The sequence below is a fragment of the Cucumis sativus genome, chromosome 1, assembly GCF_000004075.3.
Source record: "Cucumis sativus cultivar 9930 chromosome 1, Cucumber_9930_V3, whole genome shotgun sequence".
Classification (NCBI taxonomy): Eukaryota; Viridiplantae; Streptophyta; class Magnoliopsida; order Cucurbitales; family Cucurbitaceae; genus Cucumis; species Cucumis sativus.
In genome coordinates this window covers 13268651-13282792 of record NC_026655.2, presented here as the reverse complement: position 1 = coordinate 13282792, position 14142 = coordinate 13268651, and the positions used below count along the sequence as shown (strand labels likewise).

Genomic DNA, 14142 nt, shown 5'->3' with positions numbered 1-14142 from the left:
TTCAAAAGGAAGAATGATGGAAGAAAATTAGAACCAATTGAAATAAAAAGGATATTTCAAGTGGGTCTTTTGACTTACCAAAAACTCATTTTTTTTAGCTATTTTTTTTTTAGAGAAAAACATGTTTGAAAATAAAAAAAAAGGAGTAATGCCAATTTATGTGAATCTTAATAGACAAAATATGAATTACCATCACTCATCTTATAATTATTGAACTAAGAAGAAGATTAAGTAAACTATGTGATTTGAGGGGAAGTTTGAATTAGAAAACATGTGATGATGGTGATTAAAATTAAAGTAAAATGAGAATAGAGAAACTCCAGTGGTAAATAAAATATAAAAATTTGTGAAGAAATTAGAAAGAAAAAAAAAAAAAGAGTTGTGAAAGTATTTTATTAAATTGATTGGGGAAAGAAAGTCAAAGAGATGTGAAGAGTTTTGGTAGAATCATTAATGATATCAGGAAGCCGTCCATTCACTTCTCCATCACCACTACACAAACTTGTACATAACCTTTCTTCTATTTTATTTATTCATTCAAATAAATTAAACAATCATTCATTATACCAATTCAAATATATATATAATTTTGATTGTAAATTATCATATGATAGATTTTGTAAAAATGTGTGTGTATATATTTTCATTCCAAAGTTGATAGTATCTTTTATTTTTTATTTTATTTAAGCAATAGAATCGAAATAGGTGCATCAATAATCTTCAATAAACAAGAGGCAAAACTCTGAAGCGCACCACATTCTTTACAAAATAAGAAAATGAACTTCCAATAAAATAATACGCAAAATCACCATTACACCCATCAGTCCCGGAACAAAACCACTATCACAAACGGAGCCAACTCACAATTTATTCCACAAAAGTTGTGATTTTAGAAAGAAAGATTTACATTCTCTCTTATCACTACCAAAATAATATTATAACGAGTGAATGATTGTAACCGAACAAGCGAGGGAGTGGGGTAAGATAGTGTTTCAAAAAACTTGAGAACGTAAACATATTTTAGATAATAGTAGGTGTTTACAAATCCTTAATTGTTCGTAGAAGTCGGACCTTCATATACCCTGCACCAATCAAAGATCCACCAGAGTCACACATTACCACCCATTTTAAAAAGCAGTATCGTTAAAATAATATAGCTAGAAGTTTTTATTAAATTTAATTATACAACCAACTAAAGTAATTAGATCACATCAATAATTGATAAATTTATTGTTTATTTGAGTCATTAAAAAACTTAAAATGATAATTAAATGTATGGACTAAATTTTGTTGGATTCTTCTGGAGGAAGGAAGAGATAAAAAAAAATTATATTAATTTGTATCGTTGAAGCCAACTACAATGCTAACCATTTTAAGATTAGATTCCAAGCAAATTTTTTAATGCACCAAAGATAACATAGAAAATTGAGGAATACTTAAAAGTTTTCAAATAAATTATTCAAAATTTTAGGTCAATTTGATATTTAATAGAAAATTTCTAAGTTTTTGAAAAACAATGTATAGCAAGAAAATTTTAAACTTATTCTATACGTAACTAACTTTCATAGCAATAAATTTCAAGGGAACTAACCAAAAAAAATTTCCCCATTCCTATTTATGTAACCAAAGATTATTAGTACAATAATTGAGTAGAAAAGAATTGATTGGACTATGAATAATTGAATAGGATGAGGCCTACATACCAATTAGAGTTAGAGGGGCAATAAATTTCAAGGTCATTCCTAAAATATCATATTCCTTTATGACAAAGTAATTGTTAAAACAAACATTTTTTTTACGATACAACAAATAAGGAATTAAGTTATTTAATTTTAACATTATTGAAATATGTTAAAATGATGAACAATGATATATGGTGAAATTAGAGATGGGATTAGATAAGGGTTAGTGATGATTTTGTGTTATATTAATGGGTCATTATTGAGGTTAATATAATGTATTATATTTGTCAAATCTACTTTGGCTAATATATGTTTCTCTGTCTATGGTTTCTTTCTCCCCTCCAATTACCTCAATATCTTCCTAAACTTAATCCTACAACTTTTATTTTTACTTTTTATTTTCAAAACAATAATATTCAAAATGAAAATTATGTCGTTTTAAGAAAAAATATGTAACGACTCAACTTTTTTATCCTAAGCTAAGTTCATTACTAGTTCATGCCTATTTACATTTAAAGAAAAATAACATAGAAAGCGGAAGCAACATAAACTTTTTCCTATGACAAGCTACAACTACTTCTTGTCATTTGCTAGCTCTCTTCTTTCTTTACTTTTGCCTAAAAAATTAAACATAGAAATGATGAATATAAACATATACTTAGTAACGGACTCACTACTAGTCTCGCTAAGCATTTGTTAACTTCTCATTAAGATTCTATAAGTAGGTACCAAAAACTAATGTGTTCTTCAACACATGCAAACTAGTGATCCCACAGGAACAGTTAAGATATCATGTTGTGAGTGACCCCGTCGAATCACTCATGAGAGTTAAAAGTTATAAAAGTCATAATGACAGACTAGTGGTCGGGTCGAACTAAGGCACAAACATGATGTACGTAATGACAGATTCACAAAAATGATGTACGTAATAAAAAAAAAAATGATAATTAAGGCACAAACATTTGTTGATTAAAGTGAGAAGTTGGATTTTGTAGGGCAGGTAGAGTTGTTGTAAAGAAATGAAATTAGAAGGTTTTAAAGGGATAAGTTTGGAATTAGGAAAGAAAAATGAAGAAATCAAAGAGGGGGCCCCACGCCGCATTGTATAATAATTAAGAAAGAGAAAGAGAAAGAGAAAGAGAAAGAGAAAGAGAAAGAGTTAAGTATGAACACCGGAGGGTCGGGGTGAACAAAATTGGAGAACTGACCAAAGCAAAGGTGCCAAAATAACCCACACCTGCCGGTGGATGCCAACGACACGTGTCCGTAACTGACTCGTGTCGTTGTTCCATTGGTTGCGGCGCCTCGGATAATCAAGTGTGACGTCAGACACAGAAATCAATTATATTTTAAATTTTAAATTTTAAAAAAATGAAAGGTAATTACAGTGAGATTAATGGAAATTAAAAAAGTGATTAAAAGAAGTAGTTTTGGGTTCCGACTCTTATAAAAACCAAAGGTTGGAGATGATGGTGAAACAGAGTGAGGTCGAGCGAAATTCACATTTTCAAAAAAATAAAATAAAAAATAAAGTGAACAAATTTGAGAGATTTTTCAGCCACTGTTTTTGTTTTTGATCTTCTTCTTCATCATCATTCCCCCCCTCTGTAATCCCCGCTTCTCTGTATCCCTTTCTGTTAATCATCTGTCTTTCAGTTTCTGATTTTTGGGTTTGTTTTACATTTCAACACAAAAAGCAAACTTAAGAAAAAGGGTTTCTCGAAAGCGCAGGTGTTTTCCAGAATCGAGATCCAGTTTTTTTTTTTGGGTTAAATTCTTTACTGCATCTGTTTGTATATCTTTTTCTGTTTTCGTTGTTTTTCAGATCGACTTCGAGGGTTGTTTTTTGATCCCTCTTGGAGTTCAAAAGGGTTGGTTATTGCAGTTCATACCCTTCTCTCTGTAGAAATTCTACTTGTTTTCTTCTTATTGTTTTTTCTGTTTTTAATTTAGTAAGGAGATTATGGCTGCTTTGATGGATTTGTATGGTTGCAGAGAGTTTCAGTCAGATCCATTTGGTGGTGAATTAATGGAAGCAATTGAACCTTTTATGAAAGTTGCTTCCCCTTCTTATTTTCCTTCTTCTTTTCCGGACTTCTCTTTCTCTTCTTCTTCTTCATCTTCTTCTTCTTCTATCCCAACAGAGTCTACTTCTTACCCTTCTGATTGCTCTCCTCCGTTGACCCATTTATTTTCCGATGGGTTCTCGGGTCAAGATTTCCATGGCGTAGAGCAATCACCTTCTATTGGACTTAATTACTTAACCCCTTTTCAGATCCAACAGATCCAATCTCAATTCGGTCTCCACACACAAATCCAGCCAGTTTGGGGACAGATCAACAACCAGGTAGTAAGAAATCAGAGCAACACCGCCGGAAATCTGCTTGGACCGAGGGGGATTCCAATGAAACACGTGGGATCTCCACCGAAATCGACGAAACTATATCGAGGCGTGAGGCAAAGGCATTGGGGGAAATGGGTGGCTGAGATCCGTCTTCCGAGGAACAGAACTCGGCTATGGCTCGGCACCTTCGATACCGCCGAAGAAGCCGCTTTAGCTTACGACAAAGCCGCTTACAAGCTCCGAGGCGACTTCGCCAGACTCAATTTCCCTCACCTCAAGCACCATGGCTCCTCCGTCGGTGGCGATTTCGGCGAGTACAAACCGCTACACTCCGCCGTCGACGCTAAACTCGAAGCCATCTGCCAAACCTTGGCCGAGTCGCAGACAAAGGGGAAATCGGATCGGAGAAAGTCGAAGTCATCTGGTTCTTCAACCATCGCATCGGGATCTCAGGCCCCAACGGTGATCGATTCCGACGACGATCTAAAACCGGCGGATGCTGGATCAAGTGGGTCGGAGGTCTGTTGCAAGGCGGAGAACTCCTCGTCACCGGTTTCGGCGGAGAGCGACGAGTCAGGAGGGTCTTCGCCGTTATCAGATCTGACGTTCCAGGATTCGACGGATTCGGCATGGGAACAAACTACAGAAAGCTGTTTGTTGCAGAAATATCCATCGGAAATCGATTGGGCTTCGATATTCACAAATTGATGATGTGCGTAATAGTTTGATTTATTTTAGGTTGGATTCTGCGACTAAGTTTTTGCAGTTGGCAGAATCAGTGTATGTGATTCATAGGACGTTCAAAGGGTTTTTGTTATATTAAGTATGGTTTAGTAAGGGAGATATCTCCGAGACTGCCATGGACCGGCGGCCAACTTTTTTGAGCTGATCGGGGGCGGGAGGGAGGGATGTACAAGTAATGTTATTATTATTAATAATTTTGTGTTTGTTGTTTAGTTTATGGGTTAGGGATTAGTGAAAGAAGTACATTTATGTAATTTTATTCTTATGTTATATAAGAACTATTTATATCTTATGTTATGTTTATTCAATTCTTAGTTACTCTTTTTCCTTTCTTTTGTTCTTTTAAAACACTGAAAAAAAGATGTTACAAAGGCACAAATGCAATTGAATTCTATAAATACTTGTGTCAAAAACTAATGTGGTTAAATAGTTAACAAATTTAGAATAATTATAATGAGGAGCAAATTTAGGAAGGATAGTTTAGAAAAAATAAATATAACAAAAGTTTATTGTGGTTTATTGATAATAAAATTCTATTATTGAAACTTTTGTATATCTTTTTACTATATTTGCAATATTGCTATAAAATTAATTGTTTTGATTATAAAAGCTATATTTCTAATTATTCTTTGCCTCGAGAATTATGAACGAAACCTAAAAGAAATTAAAAAATATAGAGTAGTTTGTAATTTTAGAATTGAGGGCATTTGAGTTAGTAGGGGAAAATGTTTTTTGGTACTAAATTTGTCATTAAAAAAATCGATTTCATTGATTTAAAATTCAAACTTCTCGATTATATTCCTATCTTATCAACCATTATCTTTATCATGAAAAATGAAAAATGAAAATATCTGAATTTTGAAAGTGAAGTAAAATACATGCAGAAAACAAATTTTTTTAATGAGACAATTATGGATCAAATGATATAAACCCATAACCATAATCAACTAATTGTTTAATAAAGTTTAAAAATTAAATTGATGAAAGTTAAGTTATGGTTAAGAGTGTTAGATCATGTAACCAATTATGTTTCCAAGTTACTGATATTGTCATTTTTGAATTATTTCAATGGTTTGTTAACGCATATGCTTTAGAAAAATATACAACCTTTAATATCATTGCTTGGAGGCCCAAAATTTCGATATGGAAGGAAAAAAACTAGGAAACGATAAAACTGCTAAAAAATGATTTTAAGAAAAGAAATTACACTGATTTATTCAGGCTTACATCCAATCAAATAATTTCATTACAAGTACACACTATGAGCATTGTTAGGTTATAATAAAAAGCCCAAAACTAAGCACTATGATCGGTGGGAAGTGGGAAGTGGGAAGTGGGAAGTGGGAACCACTCATTTATTCTCTGCCTTATTGCTCAATGTTAGATAATAAACAAATAGTAACAAATAATTAAAGAAAGAAAGAAAGAAAAAAAAGTAGAGGTGTTCATGACAGTGACCACGTGGGCTGTCACCGACTCACCACTATTGCTTCTAATCATTTTTCTCTAAGAATATCTAAAAGCTATGATTATAAGAGAAGAAATTGTGTAATTTTATGAATTTGAACAAAAAGAAATCATAGCTTTTGGCACCATCCTTTCTTATCCATCTTCTATCCACTCCTTTCTTCTTTTTGCATATCATTGAATTTTATACTTAATTACTATTTGAACTCATTGTCTATACCCACTCACCAATTCACATATTTGTTCATTTTTAACCTTTTATCACGGAAAGTGGAAAAGAGATTTTATGAACTTAAAATGAAGGGTTTAAAAATCAATTGCTTTTCTTCAACGACAAAAGAAAAAGAAAATGAAAGAAATAATATTAGGTTAAAAATCCACTTTCTGGTGGAACTTCCTTTTCTTAAATGCAAAGGCATATATAATGGTGAGGAAGAAAAGTCCTTTGAATTGGAGGTCCCTAAACACTTCTACTGTCTTTGTCAACCACATACATAATATTATGTTAAATAGTTATATTGTGTAGAGTGCAAGCTATGGAAGGGAAACTCATTGGTGGTGATGCAGTATCGAGACAAGTTAAAGTCTTCTTAGTAATAACTTTGACCTGTGGGATGGTAATGGGTGTTTTTATCCAACCAGTTATGGTCGGATTGAGTAAATAAAAAATTGGGATCTAATAAATAATGAGAATCCTGTCTTTAACTCTTATGTGGATATTCACATTTACGACAACAGTTAGAAAAGAAAAAGACTCGTGAAACTGTAAAGAAATGGTTTTAAATATGAAACAGAGCTGGGGAGCTCAGCTACTTCTCAACTGTGTAAAATCATGGCAACAAATTTCAACCATAATCTAATACAACCAACTAACCGTTCTGATTCTCTTGATTTGATCATTCATCATCTGACTTGGAAATTGCTGCCAGGTTCTGTGGCTTCAAACAACTCAAATAAATATGTCCCCTATCAGCTGAACTTACCAATCTCCATCTTCTTCTTGATCACCTTCTGACCATGATATATGAATGAATCTAATATTCCCGAGACAGTGAAGACGCCTGGATACAGCCGCCATAAAACCATTTTCCTCATTAGTCAAAAACATAAACAAGTTCATTTTCTTCAACAACAGAAAAAACTCATGCTTAAGACATAGTTAAGCTAGCTAAGTAGAACGAAAACTACACCGATAGAGTACAATAGTCTGACTTATAATTAAGAAATGTATTGATGTTCATTTATATTCTCTACCAAGAAGTGCCTGCTGTAACAAGGTTTCTACCAAATAAATGAAGTTAAGAAATTCAAAGGGGTGGGAGTTTTTTCTGTTCAATACCTCCAACTATAGCGCACACATTTGTCAAGAAGTGGAGGAATGACACATGCTCCTCAGTGAATGTGACCTATAACATACAAAGCAAATCAGCTATATGGGGGATACTGAATCTGCCGTTTCATCACAACTTGAACCGCACAAGAAAAACCAACCTTGATAGGAGAAAGGTCGTAGAAGAAGAAAACTGCAGGAAGTGACTGAAGTCGACCAACTTCTGCAGTCCTTACGTGTTCTGTGACAGAGAACTGCAACAATCCATTGCTCACATCTTTATCGCATTGCCATATATGTAGAAACAATTTATAAAAAAAATAAAACTTTTGGGCTTAGGAATATAAACCTGGTTTGACTGGATGGTATAACCACTAACGCTGTTGTAAACAGTAGGTACAACCTACAAAAACAAGACATAGCAAATCATACTCTGCTTGGCTCACTCCAGCAATTTTACTAGGAACGATGCGGTACATGATTTCCCCATACGATAAAACATAATACATAATGTATATAAATTATGAAAGAAAACTATCAGTAACTAACCTTGATAAAATATTGGTATGTTGCACTTGGTGTTTCTTGTTTCCATTGCACGCTTCACCAATTAAAATATCCAATAAGGTCATAGTGCAATGAGATCTCTATGTTAGCTAAAAGCTCCAAGAAAAGAAGTGAAGTCCTACCTATCCAGAGGATTCACTACGCCAGGGAAATATTCTCCAAAAGCTAATCTGTTAATCTTGTGACTTATCTGAGTCCAAAAATGCAATTAAATTCAATTAATAATCTAAAAACCCAAACTGAATCTTAAACATTGGACTTTCATAAAAATGCCAAATCACGTTAACACCATTTTCTTACATTGAAGCTATCCTTTTGGAAAGCCAACAGATCGTGAACATGAACATTCGACTGTTGAAAACTTTTCCCAGGTGCGAAATGGAAATTTCCAGCAACCTTATTAACCTCCAAAAATCCGTATATATTGCATCCTTCACCATCCTCATCTTTGATCCGTTGAAGAAACCCTTCTCTTTTGCACTGAACGTCATAAAGATTTGGTACGATAATGAATAAGACAAGATCATACTTAAAATAATCCCATTAACAGAAAACTGTAATCCCTATAGTATCAGGTAACTAATATTATTCCAGATGACATTTAGAGAAAATTTAAGGGTCAGCAAGGTATCCCTAGAAAAACTATATTCTCTAACTGATGCTCCTTGCATAAAATAAAGACTACATAATAATGGAAGGAAAAACAATGTTCATAAAACCCAGTTTAATAATGATAACAATAAAGTTTCATATAAAAGAATTAATAAATAGAAAGCCTAAAAAGCCCAATGATAAATAGCAGATGCATTGATAGAAAATTCTCTAAAGATTGCTCAAGACAACTGGATTGTACATAAAAAAGCTGGGGTAAGCTATAGTTCAATGAAATCTGAGATCAACATTGTATCCCAGATATAGGTCACAATCAATGAGCATCATCAAAAAATCTTTGAACTATGGGATTATTATGCTTTCAAGATCAGCTGCAATAGTTCACATGTATGTCAAGAAGTTATATCACAAAACGCAGAGCAGAAAACATCATCATGGCCAGGATGGCCAAAAGATGGAAGGTATCACCCATGTCAATTAGTAGATAAGTTAAACATAAGATATTTATGTTTTAATAAAATTCAAGTTCCGAATTAAAAAAACACGCAGAGGTTCCATATGAATACATTTGTACAATTAATTCCAGATAAACAAACTTGGTTGGAAGCCAACTTGAAAATTGTATGGATAAAAGGAATCTGTAAAATAGGAGCCTTGTCCTGACAAACCTGGTCAATCAAATCTGGGTTTGACAAAGCCCATCCTTTCTTTCGATAAGCCTCACGAACTTCCTCACACGAATTGCAACAATCATCATCTGCCTGCAAATATTAGAGATTTTTTTTTTTTCATAAAAAAAGGGTTAAGTGACTGTGAGAGAGCAGGAGGAAGGATGTAGAACCAAATATGTTAATCCACAATGAGCCACCTCTTAAAAGGAAGAAGAGAGAACAGAAAGGAATACAAGAAGAAAAGAAAAAAAAAAAAGTCAACTCGAAATGACATAACCACTGCCAACGGTTTAATTCATTCAGTCCAATTACACTAATTAAATGTATCAAAATAACTGGACATGGTTATATGATATCACTTATAGGATTGCACAGTCAACCTAACACCAAAACAGCCTCATCAGCTTCTATAAGAATTTCTAACATATCAATTATTTAGAGGCAAGTCATGCAACCAAGAAACTACATTCAACAATTACTAATATGACAAAAACGTTCATATTTTTATGGGTTTTTATTTTTGTATCCCCTTGTATTTCTTCAATTTTTTGACAGAAATTTCAGGTATTCATAAAAATAAATAAATAAATATAAAACTAAAAGGAAAAAAAAAGATAAGAAAAAGGAAAGAAAAGTTCTTACTGATTCAGCTCCAAAGCAGGAACCACAATATGTCTCATTGTGCTCAAGCCTACCACCATGTCTCTGTAAGGGCTTTTCAATCTGTGCAACGTCAAATGAAGAATAGCCAAAAAAGGGAAATTAAATAACAGCAGTAATGCCAGATTGAGAAAAGGCATTATTTTTTATGAGAAACGTCAATGGTGATTTAATTTGATCAAATGAATTAACAAAAGGGTAAATGATGATTACATGAGACAGTTTCACTGGGATATAATAGGAGTAGACTGTAATCACAAAAGAATGTGGTAAATTTACACCAAGAGAAAGTTATGTATATGAGATGTTAAAAAAAAAAAAGAGAAATCCATAGCTTTGACATCAAAGATTCTCCAGTCTCGTTCAAACCAGATAAGCCAAAAAAAGGTTTTAACAAAGCAATTCCAAATGACCTCTTTTTCCTTTTTGAAAAGGTGACTAATGAGGAGTGCCACTAGGAGGATCAGTGTGTTATCACGAAAAACCATGGGGTAGTTGAGAGCCCCCAATAACTTGGACCAAAAGCCATGAGCAGATTCACAGTTGACGAAGGGGGGCATAATAGTTTGATTGTTCTTGTGACAAAAGGTACACTACTTAGGGGTGGGATGAGTCCTTTCCAGATGATAGTAGGGTATAGATCTTTTAGATGGGTGATTTCACTAGAAAAAGTTTATATAGGATACAGACCTAACTGTGAGTCTGTGAATGATCCTTTTGAATCCATGGGCCATTTTCATCCATCCTCCATCAGGGGATGGGGAGGGGGGAAATAATAGTAGATAGGTGGGACCATTCGATGATTTCGTTTCCGGTGAGATGTCTTCTCAAATGTAAATCTCAAGATGTAGTGTTGGATTTTTTGTGAAGGTAAGAGCATATAATCTGGAAAAGCATGCTTAAGGGAAGAAAAGTGCCCCATTTCCAATATTGCACATAATGTTGTAGAGAATCAAATCCTTTTGCTGGATGATAAATTTTCGTGGCCTCCTGAACAGTTTGAGAGTAGGTTGGCTCGGTTGGAGAGAAGAGATATACTTCGCATCAATAATACTTTTTATTTTTAGGATAAAGAACCATTTCACCAAATGAAAGTAATAGAGGAAACCCAACACCTAAAGGTACGTACATCTCTAAAGGGTCAAAATTTCCCCACGGTATCTCCAAATCCACTTGGCAAGGAGGCTTTGATTTTTAATTTTAATGTCATTAAACCCAAGGCCACCTTCGGAGATGAGGAGTTTAATCCAAACATCCACAATGTTGTGGAAATACAACCTTTGACCCATTTCCTCCATTTGGTCCCAAATCCTTTAACTGTCAATATATTGTCAAGGAAGTCCCAATCGACAATGTTGAAAGCCTTTTTGATGACAAGTTTAGTGATCACCCCCTCTTTTGTCCATGATTAATAAGCAATGGTGTGGAAATACAACCTTTAATCCATTTCCTCCAGTTGACTCCAAGTCCTTTAATTGTCAATACATTATCAAGGGTTTATAGTCTCCCACCATTCTCTCATCTGATTTTTTGGGGATGGGGGAGATATAACTTATAAATCTCGTTAGGGTTGACGCTAGTAATGAAGTTATCAAAAAGTCTTTGAACACCCTTGTATTATCTGCCTTAAGAATGTTCTAAAGCTTTCTAAAGAATTCCCTGGTGGGCCTGTCTAGTACGGTGAAGGTTGGACATGGCCCTCCAAATCTCTGATTCAGTAAACGGCCTCTCGAGTTCTTCAACTTGTTCTGGTGCGTTAGAGTCCCAATGCATTTAAACCATCATTTATCATATTGCATCCATTCTATCCTACACCGTGCCTCATCCTTTGGTTCACTTGGGTAGTAGATTAAACACAATATCATTTTCTTCACATCAATGCAGCAAAGCTTTAACTCTAAATCATTAATCTTCAACTTAAACCAAACCCACTACACCAATCTTAAAATGTCCGCAGATGAGCATCCCTAATCTTCAACTTAGGAAACTAAACCCACTACACCAATTTTTGTATTTCTGATAAAATACTTCATTATCTAGCTGCATGTGTTTTCCCCAATTACATTCTCACAAAGATACACTGCATATACAAATCTATTCTGAAAGAAGAATAACAGAGTTCTAGTCTAAGGGAGCTGCGAATAAATCATTTGTTGGTTGGTTTTGGATTGGTCTAATACAGTAATACTAAATAAAATCAACAACTATCAATAAATCATTTTTCAAAAGTTATGGCAATCTAAAAATATATATAATCCAAAGCCGAATCAATGGTGACTAGATGAGAGAGTTTCCTATTGAGCATAGATTGGATTAGTTCCATATGGTTCAACAAATGGAAAAAGAGAAAGGAAGTAATAGGAATTTAAATTGTTGGAACATTACGAACCTTAGGTGCACCAATCCCATCTGGTCTAGCTTCGATAGCATTGCCATGAGAGTCCAACCTTTTTTTGATTATGTCATGTTTCTGCATACAGGGGAAAACAATATGTAAATCTTGCACCATACATTCATGGCATGCACTTAACAACTCAATTTCAAATAATTTACATATTTTAGACAAGGAGAGAAAAGACTATGCAATCATCATACGCACCACATCCAGGTGTTGCTCTCCACTGATGTCCATTGCATCAAGACTTAATAAAGAACAAGGAAGGGCAGGAAAGGTAACATCAAACTGAAAATAAAAAAGAAGATGTATAATTTCCAAGAGAGAAAAGAAAAACAGATTTTGATGCATAATATTAGAAATATCCAGAAACAATGTGGGATTACATTGATACGAAGGGTTTCTCCCCTTGATGTATCAACTACGAGCTTGGTTTCTGTTACAGCATGGAGATATAACCCTGCAACCAATGAGATTTTCAAGCATTAGAGAGCATATGCTCAGGCAAGAACAGCAAGAAAACAAAAAATCAATTGCACTGATACCAAAATACAGAGCCCCCAAGGACCTTAACACTTTCCATAGTATACCAGTACCGTTCTGAAGCAGGAGGAAGTTACTTGGAGTGTAGATTAATGAGTGCATGATATATTAGTAAACATATGAGTTAAACTCTGATGATAAACATATAAACTAAACTCTGTCGATAATACATAACCCCAATGCAATCTGACAAAGAGAAAACTAATGGCGCCAACAAAAGTAAACGTATGACTCAATAATGTACCACATTGAACAACAACTGGGAAGTGGTAAACACCAATCAAAGCTTGAAAACATTAAAAAAGAAAAAAAGAAAAAATAAAGATTCTACATAGAGAAAAACATAAAATTGAATTGTAACACACATTGGGGTAAGACTAAGACGTAGATTCAATAATGGATGTAGGGAAGAGAAGAAAAAAGGCAGGGAGGAAGAAACCTACGTAGCTCAGATATGAATAGCAAGAGCATAAGAATGGATGAGGAAAGCGTGATAACGCCACCGGAAAGCGTGCGGCTGTAGAAATCCTCATTAATTTTAGGGTAAGCATCCAAGTTCCGAAGTTTGCTGATTATATTATCCATGTCAGCCTCGGGGCTGTAATGAGCGATCCCAGGAAGGAGGGAAGAGGAGATAGATATTGGGGTTGTGGTGGATGTATAGGAAGAGAAATTGAGGAAGGCAGGTAAGAAGGGGAGGAAGAGATCTGAAGGGAGGGATGGAGGATGATTTTGAAAAACGGGAAGGCAGGAGGGAAGAGGGAAGAGGCAGCCGGCGGGAGAGAGAAAGTTGGATTGTTGCCGGGAATTGGGAATTGGGAATTGGGGAATAGAAGAGAGGGTGGGGGAGACTTGAGGGAGACCCGTGAATTGGTGAAGGGAAAAAAAGATCTAAGAGGAGAAAGGGAGGTGGGTGGGTGTTTCCCTGGATATAGGGGGGGTTGGGTCTTCGTCTCCGATTGGAAAATCTGCAGACCTTCAATCCTTGCGACTATTCTTTTTTATTTATAATATATATATAAAAAAAAACCCACCATTTTCATTTTATGTATACGCTGTCCTTTCTTTTTTTTTCTTTTTTTTTTTTTTTTATTTTTTATATTTTGTTAGAAACGTCGATGCCCTCA

At 34.5% G+C, this 14142-nt stretch overlaps 2 protein-coding genes across 2 annotated transcripts; one reads left to right on the top strand and one right to left on the bottom strand.

Annotated features, from left to right (window-relative positions):
- Positions 1 to 3146: 3146 nt before the first annotated feature.
- Positions 3147 to 5073, top strand: LOC101222833 (ethylene-responsive transcription factor RAP2-4). Its single transcript, XM_004150611.3, has one exon. It carries the CDS (start codon positions 3646 to 3648, stop codon positions 4732 to 4734), a length of 1089 nt encoding a protein of 362 aa, XP_004150659.1. The 5' UTR covers positions 3147 to 3645; the 3' UTR covers positions 4735 to 5073.
- Positions 5074 to 6895: 1822 nt separating this feature from the next.
- Positions 6896 to 14017, bottom strand: LOC101222591 (endoplasmic reticulum-Golgi intermediate compartment protein 3). The gene is made up of 13 exons (XM_004150610.3): positions 13459 to 14017; positions 12859 to 12932; positions 12677 to 12760; positions 12467 to 12547; positions 10060 to 10140; positions 9415 to 9507; positions 8435 to 8614; positions 8257 to 8324; positions 8117 to 8168; positions 7917 to 7970; positions 7729 to 7821; positions 7577 to 7643; positions 6896 to 7298 (listed from the first exon to the last, which is right to left on the bottom strand). The coding sequence occupies exons 1-13, from the start codon at positions 13598 to 13600 to the stop codon at positions 7207 to 7209; spliced, it is 1161 nt and encodes a 386-aa protein (XP_004150658.1). The 5' UTR covers positions 13601 to 14017; the 3' UTR covers positions 6896 to 7206.
- Between the last annotated feature and the right edge of the window lie 125 nt (positions 14018 to 14142).

What these genes read in the sequence shown, in the direction of transcription:
- LOC101222591 (XM_004150610.3), bottom strand. Translation starts at nt 13,600, where the DNA reads ATGGATAATATAATCAGCAAACTTCGGAACTTGGATGCTTACCCTAAA. An exon ending in CATACCAATATTTTATCAAG is followed by an intron (nt 7,971 to 8,116) that starts GTTAGTTACTGA and finishes TTGTTTTTGTAG; the next exon opens with GTTGTACCTACTGTTTACAA. An exon ending in ACGACCTTTCTCCTATCAAG is followed by an intron (nt 7,644 to 7,728) that starts GTTGGTTTTTCT and finishes TGTATGTTATAG; the next exon opens with GTCACATTCACTGAGGAGCA.
- LOC101222833 (XM_004150611.3), top strand. Translation starts at nt 3,646, where the DNA reads ATGGCTGCTTTGATGGATTTGTATGGTTGCAGAGAGTTTCAGTCAGAT.